General features: G+C 50.2%; 1 protein-coding gene across 1 annotated transcript in view; it reads left to right on the forward strand.

Moving 5' to 3' along the window:
* The first annotated feature begins 6969 nt into the window (after positions 1-6969).
* The window catches only part of GRIK2 (glutamate ionotropic receptor kainate type subunit 2), a 52947-nt gene continuing 38744 nt past the window's right edge, over positions 6970-21172 (forward strand). The window contains exons 1-2 of the mRNA XM_078615355.1: positions 6970-7153; positions 16228-16485. Of these exons, the coding sequence (XP_078471481.1) occupies positions 6970-7153; positions 16228-16485 (442 nt within the window). The remainder of the gene's footprint in view (positions 7154-16227; positions 16486-21172) is intronic.

Consider the following 21172-nt stretch of genomic DNA (forward strand, 5'->3'; position numbering starts at 1 on the left):
TCCAAGCCTGGGGCGTGCCATTTAGGCTCTGTCTTCTCGACAGACCTGTTATTCACCTGAGGACGGCTGCTTGCGTTGTGGCCGAAACGTCGTGAGAATTATTTTATTATGTTTTATTTTTATTATTTTATTATTTTATTATTTCCATACTACGTGACTTTACCGAAAGAACCAAGAAGACAAATACATACGTTTGTGTACATTTTCATTCTGGAATGGGAGCACGCTCCACGGAGACCCTGGCGAAATCAAGTTCGATGCCCGGTTACGATTGCACGGAACATTGCCCGCTGGGAAGCCGAAGGCAGGCAGGGCATGAGTGGTGCTGACCTCTCCCTGCAGTACCATTGCGGTCGTAATAGGTGCTTTGCTCGCTTGCCACAAACAGTCCATATTGCTGAATGTAGCGTCTCAGTCGCGGCGATAAAAAAGGGTTCATATATCACTGAGTGTGTGTGTGGGGGGGTGGGGTTGCTTCCACAGCAGCGTGAATGGTGAGTGCAGTGGACTTGCAATGCAGAGGTCGCCGGTTCGATTCAAACTCCCAGCGTGGCAATTGAAACAATTGAGGCGAGCATGTTGAATACCTCCCCCATCACCCACCACTTGTCCACGCAGAAGTCAGTCCTAGTACAGACAGCGCCGTTAGTCGATGGGCAGCTCAGGTGTGTTGGAGTGAACTGTGGGTAAAGTATGTGGGTACTATTCTCAGGTTTTTTCGGTAAAGTCACGTAGGTAAAACATTAAAAGTAATGAAAGTAAAATAAAACAAAACAAAAATAAAAATAAAATTCACGACGTTTCGGAGGCAACACAAGTCTCCGTCATCAGGTGGGACCGTCACAGCCAGATTAGCTGCATCAAGTGAAGCAATGATTCAAAATGTAATCCCTTATAAGCAAGTTGAAGGGAGGGAGGAGAGGGGGGGGGGAGTTCATCAGAATGTGGTGGCCAATGAATGGAAACGTATCGGGAGGGAGGGGGGTGGGAGGGGGAGGGAGCCAACAAAACATTTGGCGACGGCTTGGACGCGGCTGCTGCGCACGCAGCAGCCGCGTCCGAAAAAACCTGAGAATATGAATCATTGCAGTCACGAAAGCTTCAAATCTATGTGGGTACTACCAAGACGATTGGTCAGTGTGGAAGAGTGAGCCAAAGTACAAACTATAGGAGCTCTTCGGGAGCATCTCCCCGGTGGAGAGGGCCTCTGTCAGAAGTGGCACGAGCCAATTCATTTCAGGGCTGCACCTTTACCGTTGGTTCGTGAGATCTTCCTATTTTGCGTGGCGTTTGAAACAAGGGCAACAGGGCTACAATTGTATATATATTTAAATGTAAGCCATTCCACGGCATCACGATGGTGAGATGTTAACTGTCTCGCCTGGTGTTCAGGAGGTCGTGGGTTCGATCCCGACCCTGACGCCTGTTGTATATTTGGAATTCGCGTGTCTCTCTCCCGATGGGCGCGTTGATTTTTCTCCCGGGTTTTCCCTCCACCTTGATGAACACGCGTTTAGAGTATTTGGCTGCTATACATTTCCACATGATGATAAGCCACTTCGTGCGAGCTATCATTTATGGTAGCCAGGTCACTTCTGAAAAATTATATATATAACTCAATGGGTCCTTACTTGATCAAATGAGAAAAGTAGTTAATAGTGTTTAAAAAAAAAGTTTAGCTGAGCAACACTTGCAATGCGCACGCTCAAACAAACAGGGCCCCCAATAGTTCGAATGTTGGCGAGTAAAGGGTTAAGCATAGCTGGTGCAGGCAGCCACCTGTAAATAAGTGGCAGTGGATCGAGATAGGAAGCCGGGGGGGGTGGGGGGAGGGACTCTATCTGAATGCCCTTGCTTGCCATCCATGCCTCGCTGTATCTGTAACAAAGCGCCACCTTCGTAGGCAATGTCACTCAGTCGCCTGAGCTGAACTGTGCAGCCAGCATCGCGGTAAAACAAAAACATTGGAATGCCAAGCCTGTGGAGTGTGAATGAATGTCGCCCGTTCATCAACGTTGTGTTGCCGTTACAGAGTGCGGGGTGTGACGTGGAGCGCACGTTTCTGGCAATCCGCCGCTGGATGAGGGCTTACGGATGTATTAGAGGACACACACAGACAGGTCACGGGCATAATTCACGTGGTTTGATACGAGTTAAGCGGGTTGGGGCATGTCATGGCAAAGTAGCGATGACGGTCGATGGTCAGCAAGAATGATGGAAAGCATCGGAGAGGACGTCAAACCGTGGAGATGGAGCGTTGCATGCAACTCGTGGCGCATGTGCCAGGTTGACTACGTGCTGTGCGAAAGAAGTTCAATATACTTACATTATATAAGAATAGGTTTTACCCTTTCTGGTAATCAAACAGTTGTGTTAAGATGTTAAAGCGCCAAACAGAATCTTCTTGCAAGGACTCGTGTCTGCATCGACGACACACAGTGCTTGTGGTGAACATGCAAACGAAATAAAACATGCTCTGGTAGTTTATGATGCATTGTCTTTTGAAACGGATTGTTCCACACCAGAGACAACTTTCTGTGCAGCCTAGTCTCAAACAGTGTTAGACCAGAGGACGCCAAAAGGCGAACAGCTCAAGTGCGGTGTGTGGTTAATGCAGACATGGTTCCTTGCGAATGGTTTCTGTTTGGTGTTTTAACATCTTAACACAACTGTTTAATTGCCAGTAAGGGTAAACCTTCTTCTAATATGTTGATACTGGCAAGAAGGTCCCGTACGTCCACACATTGTTGCACCTTGGCATCATGAGATATCACGACAGCTTGGGACTACGTTCATCCAGCAGTTGTTTGACCATAGCTGATGACGATGGTCCATTGAAAGGGGGGGGGGGTAAGCGGGGTGGGTGGTGAGTCCTAAGATGTGTCTACATGGGTTTGCAAATTAGCTGTGCCCGTGACAGCTCTTAAGCATACGGGCCGTGATTGAATGGAAAGTGTTGATGCTGTTTGTTAATGGGATTTCCACGCTGTCTTCCCTTGTCATTGGTTTGAGAGAGAGGGAGAGAGAGAGAGGGGCTGTACCCAAGAGACTGAGATGGGATAATGGGGGTGCAGAGGGACAGATCATTGCCTATAGATTGGCGCCGCGTTGGGCGTTGATGTGTTAGCTCTGAGAACGTGCTTTGATACAAATGTGTGTTTTTGCGGAGGCCCGACGTTCAAACAGCTCTTGGGAGATTTTGACTTCTGGGCACCTCGTTGCGATGTCGTTGATGGGATCAATTGTGGTTAGTTGTCTCGAGAAAGACCGAGGGGAGGGAGGGGGGACATACAGACTCACGTGTAATCCTTGAAAACGAAGGTGGTGGGGTTTTTCATTCTGTCCGTGTGATGTTGATGATAGTGGTGGTGATGATGACGGTGGTGGTGGTGATTATCATGCCACCTGGGGCTGTCTCGAGACCTCCTGTCAGCGAACCTTCGACACTTCACGTGGCCTCAACGTGCACTTAGCCTGGCACAGGCACTTAGTGGCGAATGGCGGCAGTGTGGGTATTAGCATTTGTGGTTATCAACAGATATGATAATAATTTCTAATCACCAGTGATTGTTATTTATGATGTTATTGTTGCCTACAGTATAGTTAATTTGATTTATATGATTAATAGCAATTAAAGTTCCATTGAAGCATGCTACAAAAAGTGATAAGAATGATGATGGTAATGATGATGTTGATGATGACCAGGAGTTAAGATAATAATGATGACGATGAATGACAATTGTACAAAGGGTGATGATGATCATGGCTCTCAATATGTACCATGGTGAATACCAATTGTTCAAATAATAATGATGAAGATAATTGTGGCAAATGGCACAAAGTCACAATGTTTACATCAGCAACAATGCACGTGAGCAGGTGACACGTGGCTGAATATAGCGGCAGGGAGATGAAGCAATTTAGCAGTGTTTGATGACGCTATCACATAATTATGAATTCACACATTTTTATTTATTTCCGAGAGCCGTAGAGGGAAGGCAGTAATGTTTTTATTCGCTCTAATAAATTCCGGCAGATTACAGCTATCTCACACTCACAGGGGATCCATTCCGTGCCCATAACTATTTGTTATATTCATTACCGCTGCCAATACAATTCCCCTGGGAATCGCGTATGACGAGTAACTTTGGAGATAATTAAGAGAGTGCGGTGCTGATAGGAGTAAATCAAAGATGAAAATCGATGAATTTTACACCCCATCACTGTAACGAAAAACCAAAAACCCTACAAACCCATGCTCATTTTTCTGCCCCCTCCCCTCTCCTCCCCCCTCTCCCCACAGTGCTTTCCACCTTTTTTTGTGCACCGAGTCTTGTCACCGACGTCTTGATGCAATGGTCGGGCGACACTTGGCTTGCAATTCTTAGAGGTCGCCAGCTCGATTCGATCTCCCGACCAACGGCAGTCGAAGCTATGGTGGGGTGAAGTGTGGGCAACTCCCACCTCTTTCCAACGTCTTTGGATGTCCCTCTGGTGGGATTTCTAGAGGCATCGTGAAAGGGGAGGGTCACTGGGTACCCAATGCTCCGTGTAGAGGCCCTCTTGCCAGTAATATGGCGGGCAAGCCACTGCTGCTGCACCTTTACCTTTTCTTACTCAAGCACGCGCACTTAGGCATTCATTGTTGAGCGTGCGAGGTTATTGGGGGACGAGAGGAAAGCCCCTTCGAGGAGGGGGCACTGTAGACGCGGCCTCTAGTGGAGGGCCCTACCACGAACAGCGACGTGAGCGAGCAAATTGCAGGGGGAGGAGGAGGGGGTGGCTGGCACCTTTAGTATCCAACCCCCGTAACTTCGATCGCTGCTTTCGTGCACTCTCTCTCTCTCTCTGCGTGTTAATAAAACCAGCGGCAGGGCGGTGAAGTGGCCGGAGTGGCTCAGGGGAATTGCAGTCGACATCCCTCCCTCTCACATGCGAGGAGTTCAGCCTCTCGGCCCGGCCAAAGTGAAAAATGAGTGTGCGAGCTCCTTCGAGCGTAAAGGATTTATCCCCCAACCCACCGTCTACCACCAGCCCAGGTCGGTTTAATCGGCTGGAGGGGGAAGCTGGAGGGGGGGGGGGGGGGAGGCTGCGGAGCTGGGTGTGTCGTTATATTCCCGTGACACGTGCAGGCCGCCCCCTTAGACCTGTAAAGGAGAGCCGACCCACGGTTGCAGGGGGTTCGTCTTTAATTCCTTTCCTCCCATCCACACCTGTCCCCAGCCGTCCCAATCTCGTTCCCGCTAACCGCCGCCTCTTCCTGCCCATTCTCTTCCTTATATCTCCTCACCTGCTCCTCCCCCTTCTCCTGTCACCGTCCCCCTCCTGTTGGTGGGAATCCTTGCCCTGACACCCCTACATCACCCCTATGGACCCACCCAGCACTGCTGAATGAGGGCGACGGGAGAGATCAGACGGGGGCTATTCCTGCGCGATCTGAGATGCACGCGCAAAGGTCGACAACGAGAGGCCACTTCTCGCGACGTGGTTCGCGTGAGGACGGACAGACGGGAAGTGTGCCGAGGCCTCTGATGGGCGCAGAGAGGCCTCAAAGAGGATTGGTTAGAAAGCCGTCCCTTGGTGTGGACCAATCAATTTCAAGGACAATGCATATATTATCATAGTGTGTTTTTTGTTTTCATTTTGACTGCAAGTATTGTGGTTAATGCAGACATGGATCCTTGTAAAAAAGGTTTCAGTTTTGTTGCTAGAAAAAAGGGGTAAAACCCTATTATTAGGATTGGTTATGGCCGGAGAATTGAACCGATTTCGTTGAGAAATTCAAACGTAAAAGGCGCGGGGACACGAGGGTGGACTATCGGGGGGGGGGGGGGGGGGGGGGGGTAAAGGTTGACAACCGTTAGGAGGAGGAGGAGGACGAGGCATGGTAGAGGGAAATGGGGTGAGTGAACCTTCGAGAAAGGGGGGCTCGAGGGATATAGAAGGGGTTGAGTACCAAGGGGGAAGGGGCGCTTAGAGAGAAGACGAAGCCCGGGCCTTGGCATAGCGTTGGCGTCCACAGTGAAGGCTCTTGACAAAGCAAGCACGTGTGTCGGCGTCACTGCATACTTTGCGCTTCTTTCGCACCGTACGTAAGCCAACCCGTGCTAATCGGAGGTGCGGGGAAAGGACAACAAACTAGACACACACGGAAAAGCTGTGGCATTGAAATATGCCGCCGCTGTGTAACTCTCACGCTGTCATCAGCAATTTGTGCCTCTTTGTGCCAGTTTGATTGTGCCAATTCTGACCTGCCTCGACTGGACATCTGTACAAAAGAGAGCATTATAGTTCATCGGATTCCTCCAGTATAAGTGCAGATGGTGATTTATATCATTGGTGTTGTTATTATTATGCTTGTTAACCCAATAAATCCTCCCTGAATCTCAAGACGTTTTTTTTCTTTCAGGAGGGTCCCTGCCAAGTTTTTGTAGCATTGTGGGAGAGATGTTACTGTTGCTGCTGCTGCGTGCAATGTCAATTGAGTCGTGTGCAGGGTCGTTTTTCTGCGTTGGGATGCTTGGCGAACACAAGCCGCGTCGCATTTTGTTGATTCGTGTTTAGCTATGAGAGGCAACCTGAGAACCCAGTGGAAAGTCACGCAAACCAGGGAGAGAACACGCAAACTCGACGCGTAAAAAGCGCGCCCGAGTTGGAAATCGTACCCAGGCCCCACGTCTTGTTGCGTGCAGGTGCGAGTATCACCCACCCCTTGACCGGCAGACGAACGCCCACCTGTGAAACCGGCTTTCCCGAGCGAGCCGCGTGTGTGCCACACGGGGACAGCTGCCACTGGGCGTGCTCTTTAGAATTGTGTTGAGCCGAGGTGCGCCCATGCAAGTCGCTTTGTCGCGCGCGAAGCTCTCTCTCTGTGAGACGTGCCTGGCGTGAAGGCGAAGGGCGACAAAGTCGTCGTCGTTGTGTTTCTCACTGGCCGGCTGCGGCGTGCCCACGTGACCTTGCCCGGCCATGTCTTCCCGGCCAGGCGGAATCTTTGAGACGGTGGAGGGAGGCCCCGCGAGCGCCGAGGAGATCGCCTTCAAGTTCGCCGTGAACAGCATCAACAGGAACCGGACGCTGCTGCCCAACACCACGCTCACGTACGACATCCAGAGGATTAACATCTACGACAGCTTCGAGGCCTCGCGCAAAGGTGGGGGAACGCCGCTCGGTCTCCCCCCCCCCTTCCCCCTTTGACCCCCACGCACCCCCCCCCCCCCTCTTGAGACCTTCTTGTGCTGGGGGAGGGGCTTTGGAAGGCTAAGATCAGATCGCAATCTTTATTTAGACTGGAGGAATCCGTTGAGCTATGCAGTGATTTTTCACATGTCCAGTTATGGGCGGTCATGTAGCGTGATAACATCTGGGAACTCCCGTTCTGGATGGGGGTTGACTCAGCCCATGACACACCCGGGATGGGTTAAAACGGGTACCGGTTTGTGGGGAAGTCAACAGGGGTTGCGACCTACGGAGAGACTCGCCCCTCCAATTTCTCCACAGGGAGATGAGCACCACCTCAACCCTCGAGATTATCACCTTGACACTTGAGGCCCACATCTTCAACAGTGTGTGGCCTGGCCAGCAACGAGGAGTAGACCAGCATCCCCTCTACAAGGGCCACTCTTCAGCTCCCTTCTCGCGGATGGAGGCCCTTCTGCCAGCAGCCGCGTGAGTCAAGTTAAACTCAGGGCCTTTGTTTTGTTTTGCCCGTAATTGGAACAGCGAAATTGGATTAATGGTCACCGGCGGGTGGGAATTTACTTAGGAATTCTGGGGAGTGCGTAGCTCAGGGGGGTTCGTGGTAGGGGGGGGGGAGGTCATGGAGGTTATTCAAATGAGGTGGCACAGCATATGGTCTTCCGTGAAGCTCCTTAGTCGTTCTCTTCTCAACGGGGGGGGGGGGGCGGGGGAGGGGGATGAGGCAGGGCGAGGGGTGGTGGTGGTGGGGGGGGATTTATCACCCCGGTATTCAAATTGGCACCAAGCGGCACTAAATTGCGCCGAGAGCGACCGAGCTGCGTGTGTTGGCAGTGCCAGCGTTGTGTGCGGGAGTGGTCCCCCCCCCCCCCGCCGTTTGAGTGGATCCGCTGGAGCGTGTTGTGTCTGTGTGCGACTCTAGTGCGTGGGCGGTATTTTAGAAGTTGTGCAGCAGCGTCCCCCGCACATTCATATGCGGTGGAGTTGTCAGATTTTTTTTTCTTCTTGAATTAATGCCAAAAAATGACATTTTTTTCCATCCGTGGCTTTGCTGCCCGATTTTTCGTCTTTTTTCCCTCTCCGTTGGAAATAATAATAATAATAAATGTAAAAAAAGTGTGTATCTGTTTGTCTCTTAGCACCATTTCCCCATAAATAAAGATGAGCTCTTATCGTGTTTAGCCCGACGTGCCTTCGTTTGCATTTTAGCCGCGATAGCGCCACCATCACTTGGTGACATTTGACGGCGGAGTCGGCTTCAGACGTGATTGGGGGGAAGGGGGCGATGGGGGGGGGGGAAATAAAATAAAACCGTCCAGAATTTGCACGTGATGGTGAGCTATTCCCCCACAATCGCCTTTTAAGGGAAGCAATTAATCGTGTTGAATGGTTTTTTTTCACGAGCTTTTTGAAAATTTTCATTGAGCAGGGAGGGAGGGAGGGGGGGGGCCAGTGTTCATATTTATACATATTTTTGGTCGTCCGTCCGATATATTCGCGTGCCAACTTTGATCAGACGTCAAAGCTATGTTTGCTTGCACGTAATAAGACACGCAATATTTATGCCCATATTATACTCGAGATTGCATTTTTGTTTGTTTGTTTCTAAATTGAACCCCCATATTTATTTCATGGCGAATTGGTCAGCGCACTGGAATTGCAGCCCGTAGGCTCGCCGGTTCGATTCCCTCTCCTGGCACGGCAGTTGAAACGAGGGCACAAGTTTCTTAATGCCTTTGAGGACCGGCACGGTTAGTCGATCGGCAGGTAACGTGTGGTGGGGTAAAGTGTGGGTACACTGCTCTCTTTCAAGATATCTGGACGGCGTGGAAGAGTAGGCCAAACATATGCCCTGGAGGCGCTCTCTAGAGCTCCCTCTAGTGTAGGTCTTCTGCCAGCAGTGGCGAGAGTCAAACTGTTGCAGGGCCGCACCTTTACCATTTCCATCTATATTACAACAGGGATAGCAATTTTTTTTTTTTTTACAATATTCCACTTATATTTAAGCCCCATATGTATGCAACGTCATCCAATCTAATTCGTGGGTTGCTGCTAGGCATTGTTAAGTTTAAATATTAAAGTCGGTAACAGAGCTAGGTATGTTAATGTGATTATCTTTCTTATTCAAAACTTTTATATGCCTTATATATGTATTCATGCATAATGTATGTGTGTATTTATTAATAATGCACCATATGCATCTGTACATTGAGTTTGTGTATTACACGCCTGTGCGCTGTGTGTAATGTGTGTGTTTTGTGTGTGCTATTGTGGGTGTGTGTTGCATGCTTGCGTGCTGCGTGTATTACAAGCCTTTCTGTTGTGTGTGCATTTGTGCTGCTTGTGTGAATAACACGTGTGTTGTGTGTTTGTTCCACGTCTATGTAACTTGGGAACACGAGATCGATTTCCGCTCAAGGTCAATACTACCAGTAACGATTATCTGAACCAGTCCTGGACCTCCCCTAGGTCGACTCAGCTTCAAATGGGTGCTTGGTGTTAACGTTTCCATTAGGGAAAGACAGGCGACCGAGCGTGGTGCTGGCCACTTGCCCGCCAACAGCACTTGCTCCAACAGTCTGTTAAGGGTATATGGGGGGAGGGGGGGGGTCTTTGTATAGCTTCAGACCACAGGTTTAATAACATTTATAAGAATGACATCACTTGCAAGGGTTAGTCATCGGCACAAAGAGTTAATATTTACTTTGGGGGGAAAAAATTATCGGAGAGATTTCATGGCATTTAAATTTTCATCCCTGTGGTCAACAGCAGCCTAAGCACTTTAGTTTGTCCTCCTTGATGTCACAGATGAGCCGAGGTTGTAGAAAATCCTCTTACCAGCAAGCTAAGAGGCCATCGAGACGTCATATATCCTTTGCTCAACAAACGCTGGGATGCGACTGGCAGTCTGGTAAATATTCGAGCACTCTGGAATCCGCGAAAGATGGTTTTGTTTTGGTCTTTTCCCCTACAATTTATTCCATCGCCACCAAAGTGAATCAAGTCGGGTTAGGATGCGTGTTGAGCCAACGGATGGGAAATTCCACATTCCCGTGGCAGGAACTTAGCCTCCGACTCCTGGCAGGGACAAGCGTCTCTCTTGTGCACGCCAATGTTTTAGTCGCATCGTCGGTTTCGCCAAATTTTTGAAGGAGCGCGCGCGACAAAAAAAAGCATGCGCTGAGCGCACGAGAGACGGATGATTATTTTTTGGTTGAAAGGCGTTTGGAGCGGATTCTTGAAGTCAAATGGTAGCACGATGTATCAAGCGGTGGGCTGAATAATAAATCACAGCAGACATCGCTTAATTCAGCGAAAGAGTGGCTGAAGGGTCCCGCGCGTTCCCGGAACACCGCATCGCACCGCTCGCAAAGGTCGCCCCAGTGGTCTCGCGCGCAGAAATATTTACCGTATTTTCCAAATTTAACGTCGCAATATTTGCACCCCCCTGCTCCCCCCCCCCCCCGTACATGTAAGCGAATTTTTTGGGGGGTGAGTCTCAACAATCCGCTCGGTGTGCGTGTGTGCACATGAGCAGATCCGTACGAATTTATTGACGTCAGGGGGTCAAGTTTGGAGTGGGGCTGACCTGGCATGCTACCAAGAAGGGCCATTGATCAAAACGTCACTTATCATACGGTATATATAGATAGAAGAACAATTCTTTTAAGGCGGTGTTATTCGACGAATGTGTTGAGTATTTGGCTTACTTACCGAAGCGTATTGCAGCGTGTCGAGCACAGACCCTGAGGCCCAATGCACCAAGTGGCCAGCAACAAACAGCACGGATGAAGGGGTAATCGAGATTAGAGTTCATGCTTTTATCGAATTGAGCAAGGTTGTAAGAACTTGGCAAAGCAGACGTGATGGGAGGGAAGTTGAGAGTGTAGCAGAGCGAGGGGAAGAAGCAGAGAGAAGAGAGGGAGGGATGGATGGAAGTGAGATCACCTGCATTGTTGTAAGCACGTGAGGCAGTTGGTGAGTGAGTGTATTGTTGTGACCTGCACGTAGCCCGCATGCCCTGGCAGCTTCGGTTCGGCCGGATCGAGGGGGCTAAAGTGGCGCGGCACAGGCTAGAGAAGAGATGGACTGATGTGGCACAGAAGGATGTGGAGTTGATTAGACTTGCCGATGACTGGAACCAGCGGTGTCAAGATCAGCCTCTGTGGAGGAGGTTTGTAAAGGACGCTGTTGGGGAGTTTGGAGGCAGTCGCCCTCCAACAACAACAGAGGGCAGAGGAGCGTCGCTCACAACAATGAGCAGAGTGCCGGGCGGCTACAACGCAGAGGGTTAGCACAGTGGGGAGCACAGGTGATACATCTGCCAGTCATCTCATTCAGTCAACCTATGACACCTGGGTCTGTCCCGTGACCTCCTGCCTGTGGGCCTTCGACACGTCACGTGGCCTCAAATTGCACCGAGCATGGCACAAACGCCTTGGTGACAACACCGCCGCTTAGTAGTGCACTGCGTTTGTTGTTGTCGCGGTATGGTGGAGGTGAAACAAAGTGTGGACGAGATGATATAATCCGTCTGGTTGACAGGTTGCCGTGACGGGGCAGAGACTCTTCTAAGCAGAGATTTGTGAAAAGTATACCCTGTCTGTGTCGATGTTGAAACACCACAAGTATATAATCACTGTGCTTGTGTTTAAAGTTATCACAAATGTGCATGGTGTAAGATATGTGTACACGTTGTAACATTGCTATCGTTGTTGTTGTTGTTGACAGCCTGACTATACTGTGTTGATGAGTCCTGATTTGTAATGAAACCGGTTCACCGTCGTATATCACTGCTTACTGTCAGTCGCTCACGTTTGATCAATTTGATGTTGACGGTGACCAACGATAAGAGCAACCACAGTGCACTTCTTTTTAAAATGCTGATGTTTTTTTGTTGCCGAAATGCACAGTTGCGGTGTTGTTTGCAACTTGTGTCTTTTTTCCCCCAGCCTGCACTATTATTGTGCTATGGTAGGATTTTTTTGTCTTGCAATATACAGATTTGATTTGCAAACTCTGTCGCTCAAGTTTCAACGAGGATGACAATTCTTTGAGATGCGTCATTCGATCGCGCCATGCCGAAGTTATTACGAGCATGAGCGTGATGTTGGCTCTGGAGTTATCTGAAAGGAAGCTACAATTTCAACGGTGCGTTTTGGGAGTTTTGTTGTGTGCCCATAGATAAATCATGGTGGGATACACACACACACACACGTTCACAAAAACGGAATTTCGTGAAACACCGCCAAAATATCTTTTTTATCTCACAAATTATTTACATTGGAAAATCTCGAACATAATGTGTAAAAAGTAAAAAAGGTAAAGGAGCAGCCCTGAAACTTCTATCTCACGCCACTGCTGGCAGAAGGGCCTTCACTAGAAGGAGCTCTAGAGATCACCCTCTGCAGGGTATTTGGCCTAATCTTCGACACTGGCTCGGCATGAGGTACCCACACTTCACGCCACCACAGGTGACACGTGGCGTATGCCACTATAACGCCTGGGTTGACGGAGGCCACCTGTCGATTATACGTCGAGTGTGCTCACCATGACACCACGGCTGCGTCCCTATCACTTATTATCAGGGCTTAGTTTCTCACTGATACTAAACACAAATATATATATATATACACAGTGGAAATATCCCCTGGCTGAGATAGGGAATTTGCCAATCTTTCTCGTGCAGTAGGGAGATTGGGGCCCCCCAATGACATGGCACTATCTGATCACCAATAACAACCCCTTCAGCAGTTAGAGGAAGTTGCAGATAAAGGTGGCCTGCGAAAGATTGTCTGGTGAAAGCTGTCTCCCAGCTGCTGATGGGCACAGACTGCATGCCCCACTGCATGCCAAGCGAAGAGAGTTGGAGTACTCAAGAAAAAAAATAACAACCACAAACATCACCACAGCTGCGTTTACAATTATCGGTGCTTTGTTAAATTTATGAGATATATATTTTAAGAACGACAAGCACAATGGAAAAAAGCCGTGTTTCCCATATATATATTGCTTTTCTACGAATCTGAACAAAAAGCAAGCTGGACCTTCCCAGTAAACTTGCAACGTTGTGTCAACAATGGCATGTGGTTGGAACTGTTAGACCAACGTTGGACCACAACGTTCAATGTGTTCTGGGTTAGCATTTGTTCCAAACTATGATATGCAACCTAAAGTGAATGCATATCTTTTAACATGGAAAACATGAACAACTCTGTTATTACACTGCTGTGTTAAGGCCATTCCGAGCCCTGTCAATAACGGGGGTTGTTTGACCGTACTTAACTGCACTGGTCTCAGTGAGGGTTCGTGAAGGCAACGGGCTCAGGACCGGTACAGATATCACCCATCAACGATGTCAGAGGCGGTTGAGAATCGAACTCAAGTCACGGGGTTCATCGCACGGTGTGTGCAAACCATCACATCACCGCTAGAACCTTTATGCTCATATAATTTAGTTTAAGTGAATTTATTTTGCAAGGAAGGCAATAATGTGGGCCGTAATGTGTGCCAAATAGATTCAACTCTGAAGAAGAACCGTTGCCAGAAATGCCAGACTGTTATATATTGTTTCTGTTATAAGTCCGTGTTAATGAGAGTATGTTTTTTGGCATTTGTGCTTTTGTATTTGTGTTCATGCACCACTTCCAACACAACCCCTGACTTGTACAACAACAAAAAAGTTACGAGTCATCGATGTGACATATAAAACCCGGCCCAGTTTATTTATCGCTGGGCTTGCTTTCGGTGAGAGAGCATTGCATTTTAAGTCAAGCTGACGGAATTTCTGTCCAATGTATTTTTTTGCTGTGACGTTACCGCAAAGTGTCATTGTCAAAATCTGCACATATATTGTGTAGACGCTGTAGTTGTAGATCGAGATGTCACCAGCACATCGCCGACGATTTCTGCCCTCCGCCAGATCCCGCAGCTGCTGCTCAGTCAACACGGGGTCTCCAAGATCTGCCCTAACAGTCTAACTCACTATCAACTAACGATTAACTATTTTATTTTATTTTACCAAGTAAGGCCCAACTGAGCTATATAGCTCTTTTTCAGAAGCGACCTGGAAATCACAAATGATAGCTCAACGAAGTGGCTCATCATGTTGAAATTTATCGCGGTCAAAATAATCTAAACGCGTGTTTCTAAGTGTGGAGGGAAAAATCGGTGGACCCAGAGGGAAATCCACGCGACCACGGGGAGAGAGACACGTAAACTCCAAATATGCAACAGGCATCAGGGTTGGGATCGAACGCACAACCTCCTGTATACCAGGCGAGATAGTTAACATTGCCAGCATGACGAGATGTTAACTGCATAGATTGCAAGTGGTATTGGCCAAACATCCCAATGCTGAAGAATTACCAGCAAAGTACTCAATTGGAATTGCAATTAGCGATGTTGCCCCCTCCTGCGAAATTTGGCAAGGCCCTCTGCAAGGGTGGGGGAGGAAGTCTTTAGATTGAGTGCTGCTTTCCTGGATAAACACGCAGAATCACAATCATCGCGTGATTAAAAACAACAACTGTAAAACAAAACATCACATTGAACAAGAAGCCCTCCCTTTGCTCATTCATCCGTGTATTAATTGAATGAAATTGTCCTTTAAAAAAGGACATTTAGAAGGCACGGGAGAATACATTAAAGAGAGAGAGAGAGAAAGGCTTCAGATCGTGACAGGAGGACGGCACAGCCCCTCCTGCGTGCGAGGTGAGAGAGTGACGGAGTGAATTCCAGACTGGAGCTTGTCGAAGGCTCTTAACAACCGCTCTGGGCTAGAATAGAGCGACGCTGACCGACCGACCGACTGACTTTGCGCCCATTAGACCCGAGCTTTCGTTCCGTAATTCGCACGGAATGCCTCCTGCAAGCTGTTAGTTTCACGGCTGTTACCGGACGTGGTTCTCCCGGCAGCCACAGCGGCAGCCTTCGACACGCCGCCGCCGCCGTTTCTGCCGAGCAACAATTCAATTTCAAACCAATTTTTACGGCTGCTATATTTACACCTGGGAGCAAGCAAAATAAAAAAATGCCGATTAACTAAGGACAGTGTGCTCTGTCTGTGTCTGCCTGTCTCTATGTCTCCTCTTCATATCTCATTGTTCAATATCATCGTATCTCCGTGTGTTCCTGGCCCACACACCTATTGCTCTCCCTGTTCTTGTTTTTGAGTAATGTGCCCATTTATTTCACGATATGTTAATTTGTCCTCGACTCACTGTTACATCATCTTCCTCGTCCTCCTCCTCACGATCTTCTAACCCTTCTGAATTGCTTTGCCTCTCATCCCCGAAATCATCCCTCACTCACCAATCTCATTTAAACATCCCACCATGTGCTCTTCAAATTTAGTTTCTTTCTCTTAGTTTTTTGTTACTTTCATCTTTCCCTTTTTCTCTCTTTCTCTGTGCTCACTCCAACACTCATCTCTCTCCACCTGTCCCACCCTCACCCCCTCCACTTACTTCTCAATTTCTCTCTTCTCTTCCATCTCAATGCGTCTCTGCCCTACCCTGATTCTTCCCTCCCCAATCACTTATCTTTCCCACCCCTAACATTACTCTTGCACTGTAACCCTCACTGCACCACCCTCTGCGCCACCCTCTGTGCCACCCTCTGTGCCACCCTCTGCGCCATCCTCTGTACTACCCTCTGTGCCACCCTCTGTGCCACCCTCTGTGCCACCCTCTGTGCCACCCTCTGCGCCATCCTCTGTACTACCCTCTGTGCCACTCTCTGTGCCACCCTCTGTGCCACCCTCTGTGCCACCCTCTGTGCCACCCTCTGCGCCATCCTCTGTACTACCCTCTGTGCCACTCTCTGTGCCACCCTCTGTGCCACCCTCTGTGCCACCCTCTGTACTACCCTCTGTGCCACCCTCTGCGCCATCCTCTGCGCCGTCCCCTGTTCCATCCTCTTCGCATCTCCCGTTTGCGAACATCCCCGCCGCTCCAACCTCCACGACATCTCCCCCCCCTCCCCCCCCCCACCGCCACCACCCCGTGCGCACCGTGCACCTCGCCGCAGCATGCGACCAGCTGTCCCTGGGGGTGGCCGCCATCTTCGGACCTTCACACTCGGCGTCGGCGAGCTCCGTGCAGTCGATCGCCAACGCGCTCGAGGTGCCCCACATCCAGACGCAGTGGAAGCCGCAGCCGTCGAGCAGCCGGGACACGTTCTTCGTGAACCTGTACCCCGACTACGCGTCCGTGAGCCGCGCCGTGCTCGACCTGGTGCAGTCCTACAAGTGGAAGAGCGTCACGGTGGTGTACGAAGACAGCACGGGTGAGACGCACGCGACCTCCTCCTTCTCATGAACAACTTCTGGCTTGGCCCGGAGGTGGCGGGGGGGGGGGGGCGCTTTAGAGGTGGAGGGAGTTGGGGGTGCTGGGGGGTGGAGGACCCGAGAGAATGCTAAAGTCTCAACGTTGGCGCCGGAGTGAATGCAATGCAGACACTTGAGTCTCGACAGTTGTACTGGCGTCAATGTCACACCACCGACACTTGAGCTGCTTGGGGTCACCCCTGATCCTTTGCCGCGGATTGCTTTTGCCAGGCGCCACCACCCACGTGGGTGTCGCGTTGACGTGAGCACGGTGCCGTGGCCTATTTGTGGCTATGTTTTCGATTTTTTCTCCCCTCTTAATTTTCGTTACATTTCGACGGAATATTTATAACACGTGCGACAAATGTGACGTTGTTGATTCTTGAAAACGGTGTCATACGTTTGTCGATAATTTCAGGATGCGTTCAATTCGTTTGCTGAATATGTCGTCGAAAATGTAGCGAATGTCAAGAATCAAGCAGAGCAACACACATCACACACAGTAACAATCGTGATTTGTTCATTCGTTGTTGATAGAGACACTCACCGTCGCCCTCGGGCGCATCAGAGTTCTTTCCCTTCTACGTGACTTCACCGAAAGAACCAAGAAGATGAATCCCTGCAGTCACGAAATCTTTAAATCGAAATAAGTGACTTACCATCGCACCTCAGCTCAACACACTTGAAAGGGGCACCCCCCCCCCCCCGTGGCAGCTGTCCCTGTGCGGCACAAGGCGACCCCGAACCTGGCCTGCAAACGGACATGAGGGGAGTGCGACGATTGATGTGCGTTATCCCCAGTGAGCCATGTGCAATCCCAGTGTCTCGCTACGTCGGAGTCTCTTGGCTTGCAATCGATCGTTCCCGGTAGGAGTTTATAAACCGAAAGGTGGACCACCCGAAAACGAATATATGCTCATGCCCCCCCCCCGCCCACCCCCGATGGGGCTGGCACCTCCACTGAGGAATGTAACGGCGTGCTGTGCGGCTGACGAGCAATCCGTGTCTAACCACGACGCCTTTGTGCCACGTTGTACACGTGGATGCGCGAGCCCCCAGCCCATCAAGCACGAGGCCGGCGTGCTCGCTCGCTCCATCGCTCGCTCCATCGCTCGCTCCATCGCTCGCTCCATCGCTCGCTCGCTCCATCGCTCGCTCCATCGCTCGCTCCATCGCTCGCTCCATCGCTCGCTCCATCGCTCGCTCCATCGCTCGCTCCATCGCTCGCTCGCTCCATCGCTCGCTCCATCGCTCGCTCCATCGCTCGCTCCATCGCTCGCTCCATCGCTCGCTCGCTCCATCGCTCGCTCCATCGCTCTCTCCATCGCTCGCTCCATCGCTCGCTCCATCGCTCGCTCGCTCCATCGCTCGCTCCATCGCTCGCTCGCTCCATCGCTCGCTCCATCGCTCTCTCCATCGCTCGCTCCATCGCTCGCTCCATCGCGCGTAACCGGCGGCCCGAGGCACCGCGGTGAGGCTGACCTCCTCGGTGAGGCTGCCCCACTGCACCGGTGGATTTGCCAGGGGTTCCCCCGTTCCCCCGTATCGACGGCGCGCCACCTGCGTTCGGGCTGACCTTGGCAAGAGTGCCGTGAAATGTGTAACACTCTCGCATCTCTCTTCCCTGTGGGTTATTTATGCGTCTCAGTGCTTATGTGTGTATTTGTTGGGTGTGTGTGTGCGCGTGGCGGTGTTGGGGTTAGCGTGCCGCGCTACGAACCTGGCGACCCCAGTTCGATTCCCGCTCACGGCCAGCACCGGTGACGATTCTCTAAAGCGGTCTTGGGCCTCCCCTAGGTTGACTCGGCTTCAAATGAGTACCTGGTGTGTAAACATATCCACTCGGGTGACAACTGTGACCGCGGGTGGTGCTGGCCACTCACCCACTCGTGCGCCGTGCCGGCCTTCATAGCTGCTCCCTAACAGCACTTTCCCCAACAGTCTGTGAAGAGGTTTCTACGGAGGAATCTTTGTCTTTGTGTGGCCGCGGGGAGCGGCAGTGTAGTGTGTTATCAGTCATGGCACACGACAGGCAACAGGGGTGGGAGCCACCAGCCTAATGGCAGTGGCTGAGTCACGGCAGGAGCATTGGCCGCTGTGCCTGGCCACCCGCACCATCACGGGAGTCTTCAGCGCCATGAGTGGCACAAATGGGTGGAGGGGGGTTCATGGAGGGGGGAGGGGGTGGAGGGGGGCCTCACACGACAACGCAGAACTTGTCGTGGCGATTGCGCAATAGATGACGCCGCATTGCAAGAAAAATCAGATGAATCCTGGCTTGGCACAAATGCCCAAGTGGGGGTAATCATTCATTTATGAATACATTTAGGTGGGTGGCAAGAAAGGAAAGGGTTAAAGTCTTCTAACCGTAAATGGGAGTCTTAATGAGCCCCTTTTACCACCCTCTCTGCCATTTATTTATCAGCTTATAAGTGCTCTGTCGCCAAGCCAATTTATTTGTTAGAATTCATTGGTTCCAATGCTGTGCACTAAAATGTAATGCAGTTATAATTGGCCCGGAATGAGTTTATTATTGAATTGCGCAATTATTGAGTGCCTAATGGAGAGATTACAATTGGTCTGAAATGGACACGAAATAATCCATCTGTTCTGGTACAACGTGTTGATCTCGCAGCTGTGCGGTGTTGCGGTGGAGCAGCGGTTGTCATCGCTGCGCTATGAACCTGGCTTACCTGGGCTTGAGCACGCACTTATGCATGTTGAACTTATTTCGCACAGTACGTGGCCAACTGCGCACAAAAAGCGGTTCTAAGAAAATGAGTTTTCAATCGAGATGATTTAAAAATGCGTAGTAGCTCCCGGTCGTTTCCTTCTGTTGGACAGAAGAGCGTTCCAGACGGCCGCAGAAGCGCGCGTCTGATAGCGCCTGATGCGGTGACCGCCTTTGTTCGATGGCTAGCAGCGCAAAGTCCAAGTTTTAGCGTTTTCAAAATAAATAATTAAATCGTTAAATAATTTCAATGGTTAATCTACTGCTGGATGGAGGCCTTCCTCGCTGAGCTACCACGGCTTCTCACAATCCAGCGATGGAGCAGCACGAGGCCAGGTTTTAACGTTTTAAAAATAAAATAAATAAACGTGCGCGCACATACATATTCAGTGTATCACATTATCTGAGAAAAGACCGCGCTTATGGTTGCATATTTCAGCGCTGTGGAACATAAATGGGTTCTCTTTGTGACAACAGGGTGAATAAGCAAGCAATAGCGTGATAAACAAAGGCAAAGATCCCCCGTATAGCCTTAACAGACTGTAGGGGCAAGTGCAGTTAGCGAGTAGCACCTATGAAAGCCGGCACGGCACACGAGGGGGTGGGTGGCCAACACCAGGCCCGGCCGCATTTGTCTCCCAGGTGGTGATATTAACACACCGCACCAGGTATTCATTTGAGGCTTAGTCGACCTAGGGGCAGCCCAGGACCGTTTGGAGCTAATCGTCACCGGTGTTGGCCGTGAGCGGGAATCGAACTCGGGTCGATGGCTTCATAGCGCAGCGCGCTGACCGCCCCCCACTAGCCGCGCGACAAACACTCGCGCGCACACAGCCGCTTGTAAAATAGCCGCGGTAATTCGCGGCGTGGCGCGGAGGAGGCGACCTTTTAGTGTTGCATGCGGCCGGGCCGGGGCGTCGTCGTGCTAAATCGGCGTGATATTTACACTTTCGCTTTACGAGGATGATCCTCCGTGTTTGGCTTGCGATCGTCGGCCGACGGAAGCTCCATTTTACGCTTGGGTGCGGAATCTCTCCGCCCCCCCCGCTCCCCGGGTGCGTTTATCCCGTGGCTAGCCGGGCAACGGGGGGAGGGTGTTGGAGTGTTTGTCCCTCGTTTGTCGCCTGCTGCCGGCTGCAATCGTGGGGTAGCTAAAGAGCTAACGACAAGACTCGCTCTCAAGTCTGCGTTCTCTGGTTTTGTCTGCTTTTCCTAAAGGCCTTCGGTGTGAGTCTTGAATCTTACATTGCTTTGGAATGTGATGTACTCGGATTTGGTGAGAGTGTGTAGATGATGTGGCTTTTTTTTTTCGGGAGACGTGTATGTTGAACTTCTTTCGCGCCGTACGTAGCCGACCGTGATAATCGGATGTGTGACACGCACATAAAGAGTGGAGGCAATTTTTTCTTTGAAATGAATGATGTGTGTAAAGAGCTGAAGGGCAAAGCGTAGAAGTATTCCTTGGGGCATGTTTATTTGATTTATCTATTCAAATTATTACTATATTTATTATTCTTTTTGTCAAATGTTATCCCGATTGCGCTCTCAGCATCACATCAGGAGATGAAGAATCCGTTTGGAAGCTCTCACAGAGACGTGCAACCCTTCGTTTCTGAGAACAGCCAACGGAAGTTGATATCACAGAGCTACTGATTAGAGATTTCTTCACTCACGTTAGAGGACAGCATTGACCCTCCCACCGTGCATGACAGTTAGACCAATGTTTTTCTTTGCCAAATTAAGTGAAGAATCAAATTGAATGTGATGGTTTATTTGTGCGTTCAGTTTTGACTGGCTGAGACCGGACTCTTGATCACAGGCGGCTTACCTGCATTTGAACCCGGAAGCACATCGCTGGCCAGTTCTACCAGCTCTGACCTCTGACCTCTGAACCACTCATCGACCACAACGAAGAC

The sequence above is a fragment of the Lampetra planeri genome, chromosome 47 (genome assembly GCF_965212315.1).
Source record: "Lampetra planeri chromosome 47, kcLamPlan1.2.h2, whole genome shotgun sequence".
NCBI classification, from domain to species: Eukaryota; Metazoa; Chordata; class Hyperoartia; order Petromyzontiformes; family Petromyzontidae; genus Lampetra; species Lampetra planeri.